The sequence below is a fragment of the Trachymyrmex cornetzi genome, unplaced genomic scaffold (genome assembly GCF_001594075.2).
Source record: "Trachymyrmex cornetzi isolate Tcor2-1 unplaced genomic scaffold, Tcor1.1 scaffold205, whole genome shotgun sequence".
Lineage (NCBI taxonomy): Eukaryota > Metazoa > Arthropoda > Insecta > Hymenoptera > Formicidae > Trachymyrmex > Trachymyrmex cornetzi.
The window spans coordinates 542525-554775 of NW_017296691.1; the positions used below are offsets into that span (position 1 = coordinate 542525).

Here is a 12251-nt window from a genome sequence, read left to right on the forward strand (position 1 = left end):
CCATCCGTATCTACTGACCCGTTAAGTCAAGAACAGACTCGCTGTACTTTATGCTCCGAACCTTTGGGCGGATCTACCTCTCATCGTCGTGTATGTCATACAGGCTGTTACAATATCTTCTCTCGAACTTGTCTTTCAAATAATGCTAATACTAGTATCTATGTCAGTTCAGGAGAGAGTTTGTGATGGCGTCGTAAGATTCAATACTTGCATAATTTACAACAGATTATATATTTCGATACCATTAATTTAAAATTCTTGTTGAAAAAATATGCAACGTATTGTTATTAAAATACTTCACTGCAGTTTATAAAATGCAGTTATTTATTACAATTGTTATAAAATTATTATCATGTTTGTAAAAAAAAAACGTTTTCAAAAGAAGATTCTTAGTAAAAAAGACTGTATTATATTGTTATATATAGTGAGTGCAAAAAAATATTCGTACAAGGAATCTTTTTATTAAAAGTCTTATTTGTAGAAAATAAATATTAATTAACAATTTTATACAATGAATACATTTTGTTCTAACATAAACAAATAAAATTCACGTGTATTCCTGATTTTAGAAGCTAAATTTCTCGATTATACAAATATTTTTTGAGCGCCTAAATAATACGATTTTTAATTTTCACTTATTTTTAAATTGATATATTTTCTATAATTAATACACATCTTTTTTGTACATATATATAATTTTGAGAAACATACAGTCTATTTTACTTTTTATGAATAAATAAAGAAGTGACCATAAAAATTAGACGTCGAATTTGTATCGAAATCATCGTATTGATATTGATGAGACATTTCTCGCTGGATGTTTAGCTTTTAAAAATAAAATTAAAAAAAAATATTTTTTCTATACGTAAATTTTTTGCACTCACTGTAAATATAACGTTAATGTGTCAAAATGCTAATCTACTTAGCTAATCTTAGTTGTAATAATTTGGTAACATTTTATCTGGATTGAAATATATTTCTCGCAATTCAAAAAAATACTTTTAATCACGCAAGCTAGCTTAACTGAAAATAGAGTAAAGCGAAAATATTTGAATAGGTTAATAGAAACTTTCAAATTATATAAAAGATTAAGATCGCATAAAGTGTTCAATTAAACATAAAAAATATACACTATTGCACCAACAGTGCACGTTTTATATGTTTAATTAAATACACTATGCAATCTCAACATATCATATTTTAATACTCTCTAAATTTTTTGGAGTAAAATCTCACTCCAAAAGAGTTAAAATACTGCCACTATTGAAAAAGAATGAAAAATTTGCCCTCTTGAACAAGATTTTCACTCATTTTTTGGAATAAGATTCATTCCAAAGGAAAAAAATCTCACTCCAAAAAATAGTGAAAATCTGCCACTCTTATTCAAGAGTTCAAATTTTTCACTCTTTTTCAATAGTGCAGTACTTTAACTCTTTCGGAATGAGATTTCACTCCAAGAAATTTAGAGAGTACAATTTGAAAATTTCTGTTAACCATATCCAAATTACCCCGTCTTATCTCATTGATTGAATCGAAATAAATGCTAAAAACGTAAAAAGATTGCAATTATTCTATACATATAACTATAATTTTAGAACGCTGTTATAAGAATTTTTATAAGGAAAATGTGAAATATGAAATTCTTGTTCGTTTACAGAACTGCCGGCGGCAGTATGCTGGGCGACGTGAACATCTCTGCGATACTGGATTCCTTCTCCGTCAGTTACGATAAAAGAGTAAGGCCGAACTACGGAGGTGAGTAAAGACTCGATTTTCCCCATCTTACGATATACGAGATCATTCGTGGATTTTATACCATGCGCAAAACTTGTCAATTCGATATATTCGGCGTGTTTATTCGATTAACGTTGATCAATTTTGATTAATTTACGCACGTGAGGTAATTTGCGTTGGAACAAGTTTTGCGTTCGGCACGATGCTTTTTCCGTTTCATTGTTTATGATCGTTGCACTATTACGTGAATCTAAAACGTTACCTTGCAACTAACGAAAATGAGGGAGTTAGATGACGAAAGAAACTAAATATTGACACACCGACGAAACCAATCAATTGGCGAACGAACAGAAAACCAGTATACGACTCTTTTTTAATTCCACTTCGTTCGCTGCAAGCACAGAAAAAAGCTTTTTACGTGTGCTCGGATAAAAAAAAGATAAAATGGTACCGTATTCCACTTTAATGCAGTGCTGAGATAAAAGAAACTGAAGAACAGAAGACGGTGGGTAAATGTACGTAGGATTTATATACCTAAAAACATTTAATGCACGAAATCGATACGCGATAAATCAAAATATAAAGCACAGGCTTTCGGATTGTTGTAACAATGGTGCGACATAACGGCTAAAGCTCCGGCGAAACGCTCCAGGAAATATTTTTGACGTCGCTTATCATCTCCCACGTTTTACCCTACAAAAAACGACGAGCTTTCGAGCATACTACCGTTTCCATAAAACAACTCTGACAGGAACAGCGCGGCAGCACGTGTACGCGAATCGCATCCTGTTTCCCCGGCAAAGGAGTAATTTGCAGTTTACCACGCGGCTCAACCGCGCGACTACCGAAAAAGAAATACCGATAAAACGATGCGGCAGACAGCGCGTTTCTATCACGGAGATCGGAACGGCACGTGACTCCCTGAAGATAAAAGTGTAAAGCACAAAGCGTTCTCTTTTACCTCTTGATCAATCCGCAATAATATACAGCTTGCACGTAATTTGTAGATACCGACTTTTGCGTAAACGACCGTATCAAATAAATGCCAGACGTTTATCGACTACCAAGCGCGGTACGATTTTGCGGTCGAATAAACGCGATGCTTATAAAACATAGGGTTATTAAAGAGCCATTAGTCCAGTTTCGAGTAAGCACGTTCGCCATTCGAGAGTCAGTTAGAGGCAATTAGTGCCTACCAATGGACGGTCCCCCCGTCCCACTTTCGGCTCGATAGGCCCGGCCAAAAAGTCCCAGCGCGCGTTTAGGTCGGCTTGGCTCGCGGACCGATCATCGATGTCGAAGCAGCTACGATTATAATTCACGTGTCGACGATTCTACCACGACAAAGTCGCATTTTCGGGGGTGGCCTCGTAGAGGTAGGGCGGGGCTGGAGCGCTTCGATAAAACTCGGATCGATGCTGGGACGCCCCACGGGTTGCCACGGGTTACCGTTAACGGCATCTCCTCTCGGACTACACAGAGGCGCAGTATCTCGCCTTCAATTACGATTTTGACTTTGATTTTACTGTCGCGTCTTAACGCCTCCTTTTGTCCCGGATTCTATTTTTCGACTATCAGTACCGCGATTCCTAACAAAATGGGACGCCTCGATTTCATGTAGCTGCTCTATTTTTCCTCCGACCAAAAAAGAATTCAGAGTTTAATTGACCGAGAATCATTTCGGTTCTCCATTTTTGAAGAAGCTAAAAACGTTTACCGTATATTAGTCCAAAATGTATTCTTGTCCTCGCAGTTATAATTGCTACTATTACAGGTCAGATGTAAAAATCGAAAAAGCGGTTAACTGAATAATTAAAAGTTCGAATTCGTATGCTGAAGGTAGTTAAAATTATTCCAATTATTAATTCTCGCAATAAAATAAAATAAATACAGTATTCAGCGTATTATCATTTAATTACATTCCATACAATTGTTAAACATGCAAACCGTTTATTTTATCTGAATATTATTCAATTTATTATTTTACAACCACAAGTTGTTTCAGCAATACTAAAACAATTAAAAATTTACCAACTGATTTTTAATGCAATAACACACTTTGCCGTTGCAATTGTGATTGAAGTCGTAGGGCAAAAATATATATTATTTATATATCGTTTATTTTTTAAAGCTGCATTAGAAAAATGCATTACTGATAACTCACTTTGCAGTAAACTCGAGCTGACTCTCAGGCATAAAAGACGATCATTTCATTTTCCGGCGGGATCAAGTATACAGGTTCCTATCTCGACAGATCGCAAAAAAATGCACTAAATATATCGTCTAGATTCGAATCGCCGATATCCGCGTCTCTCGCCGCTCCCGCATATCGATACACGGAATCCCCGGAGGAATACGAGTTTCTAACATTTAAAATTTAGATCGGTACGCGGACATTACGGAAACGGACACGAGAATACCGCGGACGGACGGGATAAACCGTTCCGCTGCTCTCTTCGATACGTAGTGCTTCATTGGATATTCCCCGGAGCGCAGCCGGATTTTCAAACGCGAGCTCTACCGTTGCCATCCAAGGCCTACGGAAAATGACAAAATACGTGACGAGAAACTCGAAACGTTTGCACTCCATAAACTGACTGTCGTAATGATAAACAAAAACTTTTCGCATTCGCGTTAAAAAAGAAACTCTATAACGCTAAAACATTGACTCGACTAGAATTACAACAAACAAATCAACTAAAACGATGAAACTTTATACATATTACGTGCTTATACTTTTTTTATATAGAGTTATCAAATATTTTTCATCGGTTCAAGAGAAAAACTGTGTAGTCTACTTAAAAGTTTATACTAAAAATAATTTTCCAATCGTAATATAATTTACTAAATTTAATTCAATATAATATTTAATATTATATACATAACGCATAGTGAAAGGGAAAAAATTCATATATAAAATATATTCATAAGAAAAACATAATCGTAAAAATATTTATAGTTAGCAAATATCAATTTACGCGAGATTGATAACTGCAATTTTTCGATCAGATGGCTGATTATTAATTTTTGTTCTTCCGCAGTTACATCATGTGTTTGAAATATTTTTAATCTTTTTTTTTTCTTTTTTTTTCGGAGTAAGCTCTCTCATGGGCGATCGGTTTGCACGGGCGAAGCATACTGGCGCGTTTCAATTAACTCGATACCACGTCAGCCGTGCGTTTTCCAGCATGTCGCGAGAACGTCATTGTGAAATATGTATCCCATATGGGATGTTCCTCGGCTATAGGGGCTTTAAAAACATCCTAGAAATGGAAATGAAGATATATCGGTCGAGTGGCGCGCGATGGCGTTGGCAGAGCCGTTGTTTACGAGTCAACTTTATCGCGAAAACGCCAACGTGGACACGTATATGCGCCTCGCATTCCCCAACCCTTTCCATCCCTCCCTCGGCCTCACTCCCCCGACAACCGGGTTCTTTCCATCTGCACCTGACTTCCCGCCCTTCTTTCACCCTCTGCCCGAATTTCGTCCATAAACTTTTCTACGGTGAGATAGCGCCTGGTCGGGCGCGATTACATTTTTCCGCTTCGTCTTTGCGGCCGATCAATTCGACCGGCAGCTTCGATTTCGTGCCTCACATCTGGCACGGACTACTGAAATTTTCACGAACCCTCGTCAGGTCTTTGAATTTAGATTTCGCAAAGATTACGATAAAATCTGAAATATCTTTATATATCACGTCGCATGTTGGAAAACGCGAGCGTAAATGATTGTTTATATAGTAATGTATTTTATTAAATATATCCTACTTGAGAGAACTTTGTTAAATTAATTATTAACTCTATTTATAACGTTTACTATAGAAATTAAAACTAAATAATTGCAAACTAATTACGTGGCGTGAAGAAAATATATTCTCGAACACAATTAAACGATATCAGGCATGTTAAAAAAAGATGAAAAAAGAAAAAAATATTTGGTGTAAATAATTTTACGACGTTTAATACCAGCTTAGCTTTAAATATGATTTATTCGCCTCGATAAATCCGAACGCGTATAATACAAATTATATACGGTACAAAGTACGTCACAGCGCTGCGTACAGAGAGATTAAGCCTGTCCGCAAAACCGTCGTTGTGTAACATTGATGACAACCGAGCACACGTAAATTAGCGCATAAATTATCAGAGACATCGTCTAATCGAAAGCGATTACCACTTTCCAGCGATCCATCCAACGTAGCGACCTCACCAACATACCATTTCGCATTCACAGTAAATTCACAGAACTCTACCGAAAAAGAACGAAAAAGAAAGAAAAATAGATATGTGTGATACTTGTAATTAACGAACGAATGCCATACAGTCACTCTCACCGTGTAGCTTGGCCGCGGCCGGAAACCGGCGACTCAGTCTTACTAACCTTCGATTTCAGGTCCTCCCGTCGAGGTGGGCGTCACCATGTACGTCTTGAGTATCAGCTCCCTATCCGAAGTGAAAATGGTACTACCTCTAGGTCTTATTCAGTAATTCCGCTGAAAGTTACTCATTACTATCGTTCTCGGCTAAACACAAAATCCGCCCTTCCACTCCCCCGCCCGCCCGTCGGTCTCTTCGGCCAAGCGAATCATACGTTTTTTAGTGCCCGTGCATTTTCAAGTCAACGATTGCCGCTGATCGTTACTGAACTGCAATTAGCATTTTTTACCCACCGACACACGTGCACAGACACACTTAGGAGACTTAGGGCGGAAGCACAGAATCTTGCGTAACGCGTAACGCATAATGCATAATACATGAGAAAATTAATCAATCAAAGTCCTTTATTTCTTTCCACAAAATAGCAGACTCTGATTGGTTGATTTTCTTATACCTCATGCGTTATGCGATACTCTGTACTTCTGCTCTTATATACGCGCGGCAACACGAGTGCGGATGTATATCCGGTTCCACACTGTTGTACATACACGCGCACACGAGTGTGCATTCTTCCCGTTTGTTTTCACCACCCTCGCAACGAATGAAACAATTATCGTTTTCAATTATTCAATTACGTAGACTCAGAAGATTTTACTTCATGCAATATAATTATCACTCTATTTGTGTTATGTGTGTTTGCAACTATTAAAACACGTAAACATATTCTGTTATTATTGTCTCTTTCTTCTCGAAACAGATACTTGAGTATCGCGCGATGATATCCGAGTAAATGATTTATTTCGAAAATCAACAAAGGTAACGAGAGAGCAACGCATGTTGATTCTAGTGGTCGACTCCAATGTTGATTGCATTAACAATCAACGTTTGCATCTATGCGGGTGCATCTCTCATGCTGTCCGTGTCGCCTCAGTAAATAAATTCATTCATATCGTTAATCACTAATTGGGGCGATACTTTCAGCGGTCGAATCGGATCTTCAATAAACGACTCATTGTTTAATACATTCTCTGGAGCATGAATTATCTTCTCATTGCCTAACGACATCATCGCGATTATTTTGCTCCGAACGCGTATACATACACTGTGGAAAATGTCTAGCTGGATTAATTAGAATTCCGGTTGAAAATGGACACATCGAAATTTTTTTATTAAATCTACTAGAATTCTAGCCGCGATAGATGGAATTGATACAATCAGAATTCTTCTGATTCGTCCATTTTTAACCAAATATTTTTCTCAGTGTAACGATTGATTAATTACAGCCCTACGAGCTTTGCTTTAGTGTGCTGAAAAAAAGAGTCTCTTTTTTTATACCTGCCAATTGTTAAGTGAAATAATTTCAACCGAATGTAATATAATTAAACATAATTTTACCTTTACAAATATTTAATAAGTATTATCAAATGGTATTACCAATGATAATACTTGCTAAATATTTGTAAAGGTAAAATTATGTTTGGTTATATCACATATACAGGGTGAATCAGAATCGTTGAACCACCTTTTTACCCTTTGAGAAAATTATCGACTTCATACCTACACGAAGAAAATTTTATATTAAGTTTTAATATAATTTTAAATTACACTTTACCATGTCTTGAATTTTCGTATGGATCCTCACAACATAATTCCGATTTAACTTTTACTATGGTAATACTAATTTTTATCACATAAATAAAGTAATTATTTTGTTAAGCCATATTCTAACACGAAAACAGTTAATTTTTACTATGGTACGCAAATAAAATTGGCTAAGTATATATTTTTTACTTACCTTTACAATACTAACTTTCATTCAACAATATTTGATTTTATAATAAAAAATTTTACTATAAAATTTACTATAAAAAAGTGTAAAAGTTACGTTGTATTATTGTTTTTAAAAAAATAATTATAGCATTTAAACTTATAATTTACATGAAGACCACAGCTACTACTACACACATTAAAGTAATTTTAAATATAAAATTTTCTCCGTGTAATTGAATTATAACGTGTGCAGTCAATTATTTTCTCATAGGGTAAAAAGCTGGTTCAACGACTCTGATTCACCCTGTATATCTAAATATTTAATTGAAATTATTTTATTCAGCATTTGATAGCTATAACCAGACTCTTTTTTCAGCGTACAACGAAAGAAATTCGATCTTCGGTGCATCGAGTGGAACACGAGAAACTCTCAACGATCCCCGCCCATCGTTATTACATTGGTACCGTCATTCGTTGATCGACACTCTGACGACGAAATGAATTAACTTGCCACGCGCAGAACCGCATCGCTCTGGGCAATGTGTCTTTCCTTTGATGTGCTGTTCATTTAACAACGACGTTTGGAACCGTGAAAACGGGTAACATGATTACCGTAACGATTCTCTGTGCTCGCTTCGAGGATCTCGTCCGCCGATACGAGGCGACATCCAATTTCTTGGCACGGTGATTTCGGGACCAATTGAACTCAAACTATGCAGAAGAAAACTAATCGGTGCTTCGCCAATTCTAGTTCTCCAACATTACGAATAGCGCATCTCTAAAATGAAATACGTCTAAATGTGAAATGAAAATTCCTCTGCTTTTAAATGCTTTTAATCGCATTAGATCATTAATCGAGATTTATATATTTTTCAATTTAATTCAATGAAAAGAGTAAAAATATCAAAACACATATTCATTCATTGAAATACAAATTCATGATTTCTAGACATGTGATAAAACGCAGAATTTCTATCACTTATTAATTCTAGGAAATGTTACTATTAATCTATTTGATTTTACAACATTTTGATGATACTTCAGACTATAATTTATGATTTTATTTGACATCTCATCTTTGAATGTGACTGTTGAAATATACTCGAGAACTAATGATTTGTAGCAAGAAGAAAAATGACAACTGTCATTGTACATATCGGCAATTTTTCCTCTAATAACTTCTTCGCGTGATATTTTTCTTCCGCTTTAATCAGAATGGCAAAATTATTTCAATCGTATATCTTGACGCGTAGATATTTTATTACTTACACACGGAGAAAATGATTTATTCGGACTCGAAACTCCTTTATTTTATTGAAACAATTCAATTTTGAATGAACATTATTTTAACTAATCCTAAAAATTTAGTTTGAATGTAATCAATTACATTTCTTAATTTAAAGAATCGATTTGATTTGACTATTACAATGACTACATTTATTAAAGAAATCTTTTTCCTTGTGCAGGCACGATAGAAACCTCCATTTGATTAGTATGTAAATATCAATTTAGTAAACCATATATCTAAGACGCACTTCGTAACGCGCGCTATGGTGATTACGCTATGTGGTTTACCGCTTGCACTTCGAAACTACTGAAATGAAGCTAACCGAGCACAGAGTCTCTCCTAACTCATTTGATATATTGTAGTACCATGTGGCCCGTCGCTTATCGCGGTACCGGTTTACACCGACGCAGGAATAAGTGTGCGCGTGTATGACCTAACACGCATTTCTCCCATACACATACAGAAACATACACGTACACTTTAGTAGCGAGCAACAGAAAGAAACAAAAATATATACTGGAAAAAATGGACAAAGTACTATTTCATATTTCAGATAATATATACTGGCTGTCCTCGTTCCTCGCTCGAGAAACGGGACTGTAGTTTCGGCAACTGAAAGCAGCGAGACTGCGTGGCTGAGGTCGCAAATCGAGCTAAATCTCGAAAAAAAAAAAAAAAAGAAACACAACCAACCAGACTTGCTCTAAATTATTACGTGTAGTTTCCGTTTAATGGAAGCTAGATTTATTTCGAAAATAATCTCTCAACTAGACGTTCGATAAGATTCATATGCACGAATTGTATTGACGTAAAACGCCATTAAAATTATTGATACTAACAAAAGAATTGTACAGAACTGTGAAGCAACGTTAAGATAAATTTTCTCAGTTGCTCCAACTACGTTTTCGTTTTCTGCGGGCGTGGAAAAGTTAGTTCACTGATTTCCTGCCTGACTTTGAGCCTGGGCTGCCCCGAACGTCACGTAGTGTTAGAGAGAACGTGAATGAGGAGCGTCTTTTTATGCTTTCTGCTCTCAGGAAAAAATAGTATTTTGTTCAATATATATTAAACACGCACGACCGTCCCGTTAGACCGTTTTTAGACGCTCTAGCTGCTATGCCGCGGTTGCTGAAATGGGCTGCCGCCTGCCATCACTTACAATTATTATTATTCTATGTCCCGCCACCCCCGAAAGAAATCCCCGACACTTCCGTTATCTCTCTGTCGAAACACCGCACGTATCACGCGTTCGTGTACGAACACGCGAGAGAGAACAATCCGCGATCGATGTGCTTCGATCGTTATCCGTCCGAATTCCTTCCAGCAGCTCTCTCGGTATTCGAGGCATTTCCCTCACATCCCCCTTAGAAGCTAAAAAATACAAAAAAAATAGATTTCGCCCGGAATCGACGACCGCAATGACAATGACAGCAATTCAGTGTAAAGTAACGATGTCGTTCGACGAACGTTCGACAAGACGACGCGCCGCTCTCGATCGCGGAGGAGCGTCTTCTAATTATAGGGCGAAAAAACGATAATATAAAACGAGCCATATTTCCCCGGAATACGTACACATATAGCCACAATGAATCTAATTGGAATACGATGTGACGAGTGATCGGCAAAAACAAGATGCAAAAGTGCAGAGAGAACGAAAGAGAGAGCGAAAGGGTGAGAGAACGAGACAAAGCAAAACCACTATAAAGCGACGCGGTACAAAACGAACAAAAAAAAAAGTAGTAGTAAGGTAATGTCATACCGCTACGTGGCTGTGATATGTATGTAATATATACGTAAGAGCATAATGCCTATATAACGAGACAAGTATGGATGATTCTTCTAGCTTGGAAAGCAACGTGGCCGACGACGAGTCCTGTTGATTTGGTTCCGTGCAGGGTGCGAGCTCTCCTCGACTTGTCCGTTCGTGCTTTGCCTCTGGCTCACACGGATAGGTGCGCGTGAATATGATTTCCCTCTCCGCGCATGAACGGCGTTGTCCGATTTATCCGAAGACACGAGAGGGGTAAGGAAAAAAAAAAATGCCCGAACGATTCGTCCGCGCGATTTTGTCGAGTATGCTCGCGACGTGGGTTTGTATGGGAGCGCTTGGGATTGCGTTAGTTTTTAGATTCCTCCGATAGACGTCGCGCACAACATGCAAAACGCCCCATGGCACGCAATACGATGTAGAGACGGTTTCAAAAGTGCTTTAGAGAGGGTGCCTAAATTTCAACCGCGGGAGTAAAGCGCGCGTGAGTCAGAGGTAAAGATAGATTTGTCATTACTATTGTCACTACTATTATTATTACTATTGTCTCTAGATATCTATTTATCTCGTACACGATAGGTCGTACACGGTTGAATAGAGATTGGCGGGTAATCACAGCGACCAAGGCCGGATGGTTTTGTTGATTGCAGGTCCGCCCGTGGAAGTCGGCGTCACCATGTATGTCCTCAGCATCAGCTCCGTGTCCGAGGTGTTGATGGTACAGTTTGCATTCAAACTCATACAAACTTGACATCGACAATTGTCCGTTCATTTATTTCGTCCAGTCTCGCAAACGATCACCTTCTCCTCTCCCAACCCGCTCGTATCCATCGTATCAAAAAGCGACAACGGGAACGCCCATTTCCGCCCGACACAGCCGTTTTCGCATCGCGATAGTCCACGCTCGACCGTAATGCCAAAATTATGTCGATACCGCTTGAAAAAGAATTTTTAACTCTGACATTTAATTGGACCGATCATCATACGTCGAGCGAGCGCCTATCGTGGAATCGACGACGCCCACCATCATTGATCAAATCAGCTTACCAGTCGCGCCACTTGCTTCCGATAGAGTATCATCTGTTTCGGTTTGTTTATTTGTTACTGCATAACAATGATACGGATATTCATGTAAAAATATCCATGTCAATCGAAACATATGTGGACCGTCGAAATTTCGTTGGCAGATCATTGTATATGAATGTAATTCAATAGTAATAAAAATATCATACGTGTCCGTGAAGTCGTACATCGACCAAAATGTCATAGTATGCGTACGGTTAAAAGAAATATATATATTTTTTTTATACGT

General features: G+C 37.5%; 1 protein-coding gene across 1 annotated transcript in view; it reads left to right on the top strand.

The window, feature by feature from the left end:
- Nucleotides 1-12251, top strand: part of Rdl (Resistant to dieldrin) — a 76683-nt gene that overhangs the window by 40206 nt on the left and 24226 nt on the right. Inside the window, exons 2-3 of the mRNA XM_018505405.1 lie at nucleotides 1658-1755; nucleotides 11590-11657. Of these exons, the coding sequence (XP_018360907.1) occupies nucleotides 1658-1755; nucleotides 11590-11657 (166 nt within the window). The remainder of the gene's footprint in view (nucleotides 1-1657; nucleotides 1756-11589; nucleotides 11658-12251) is intronic.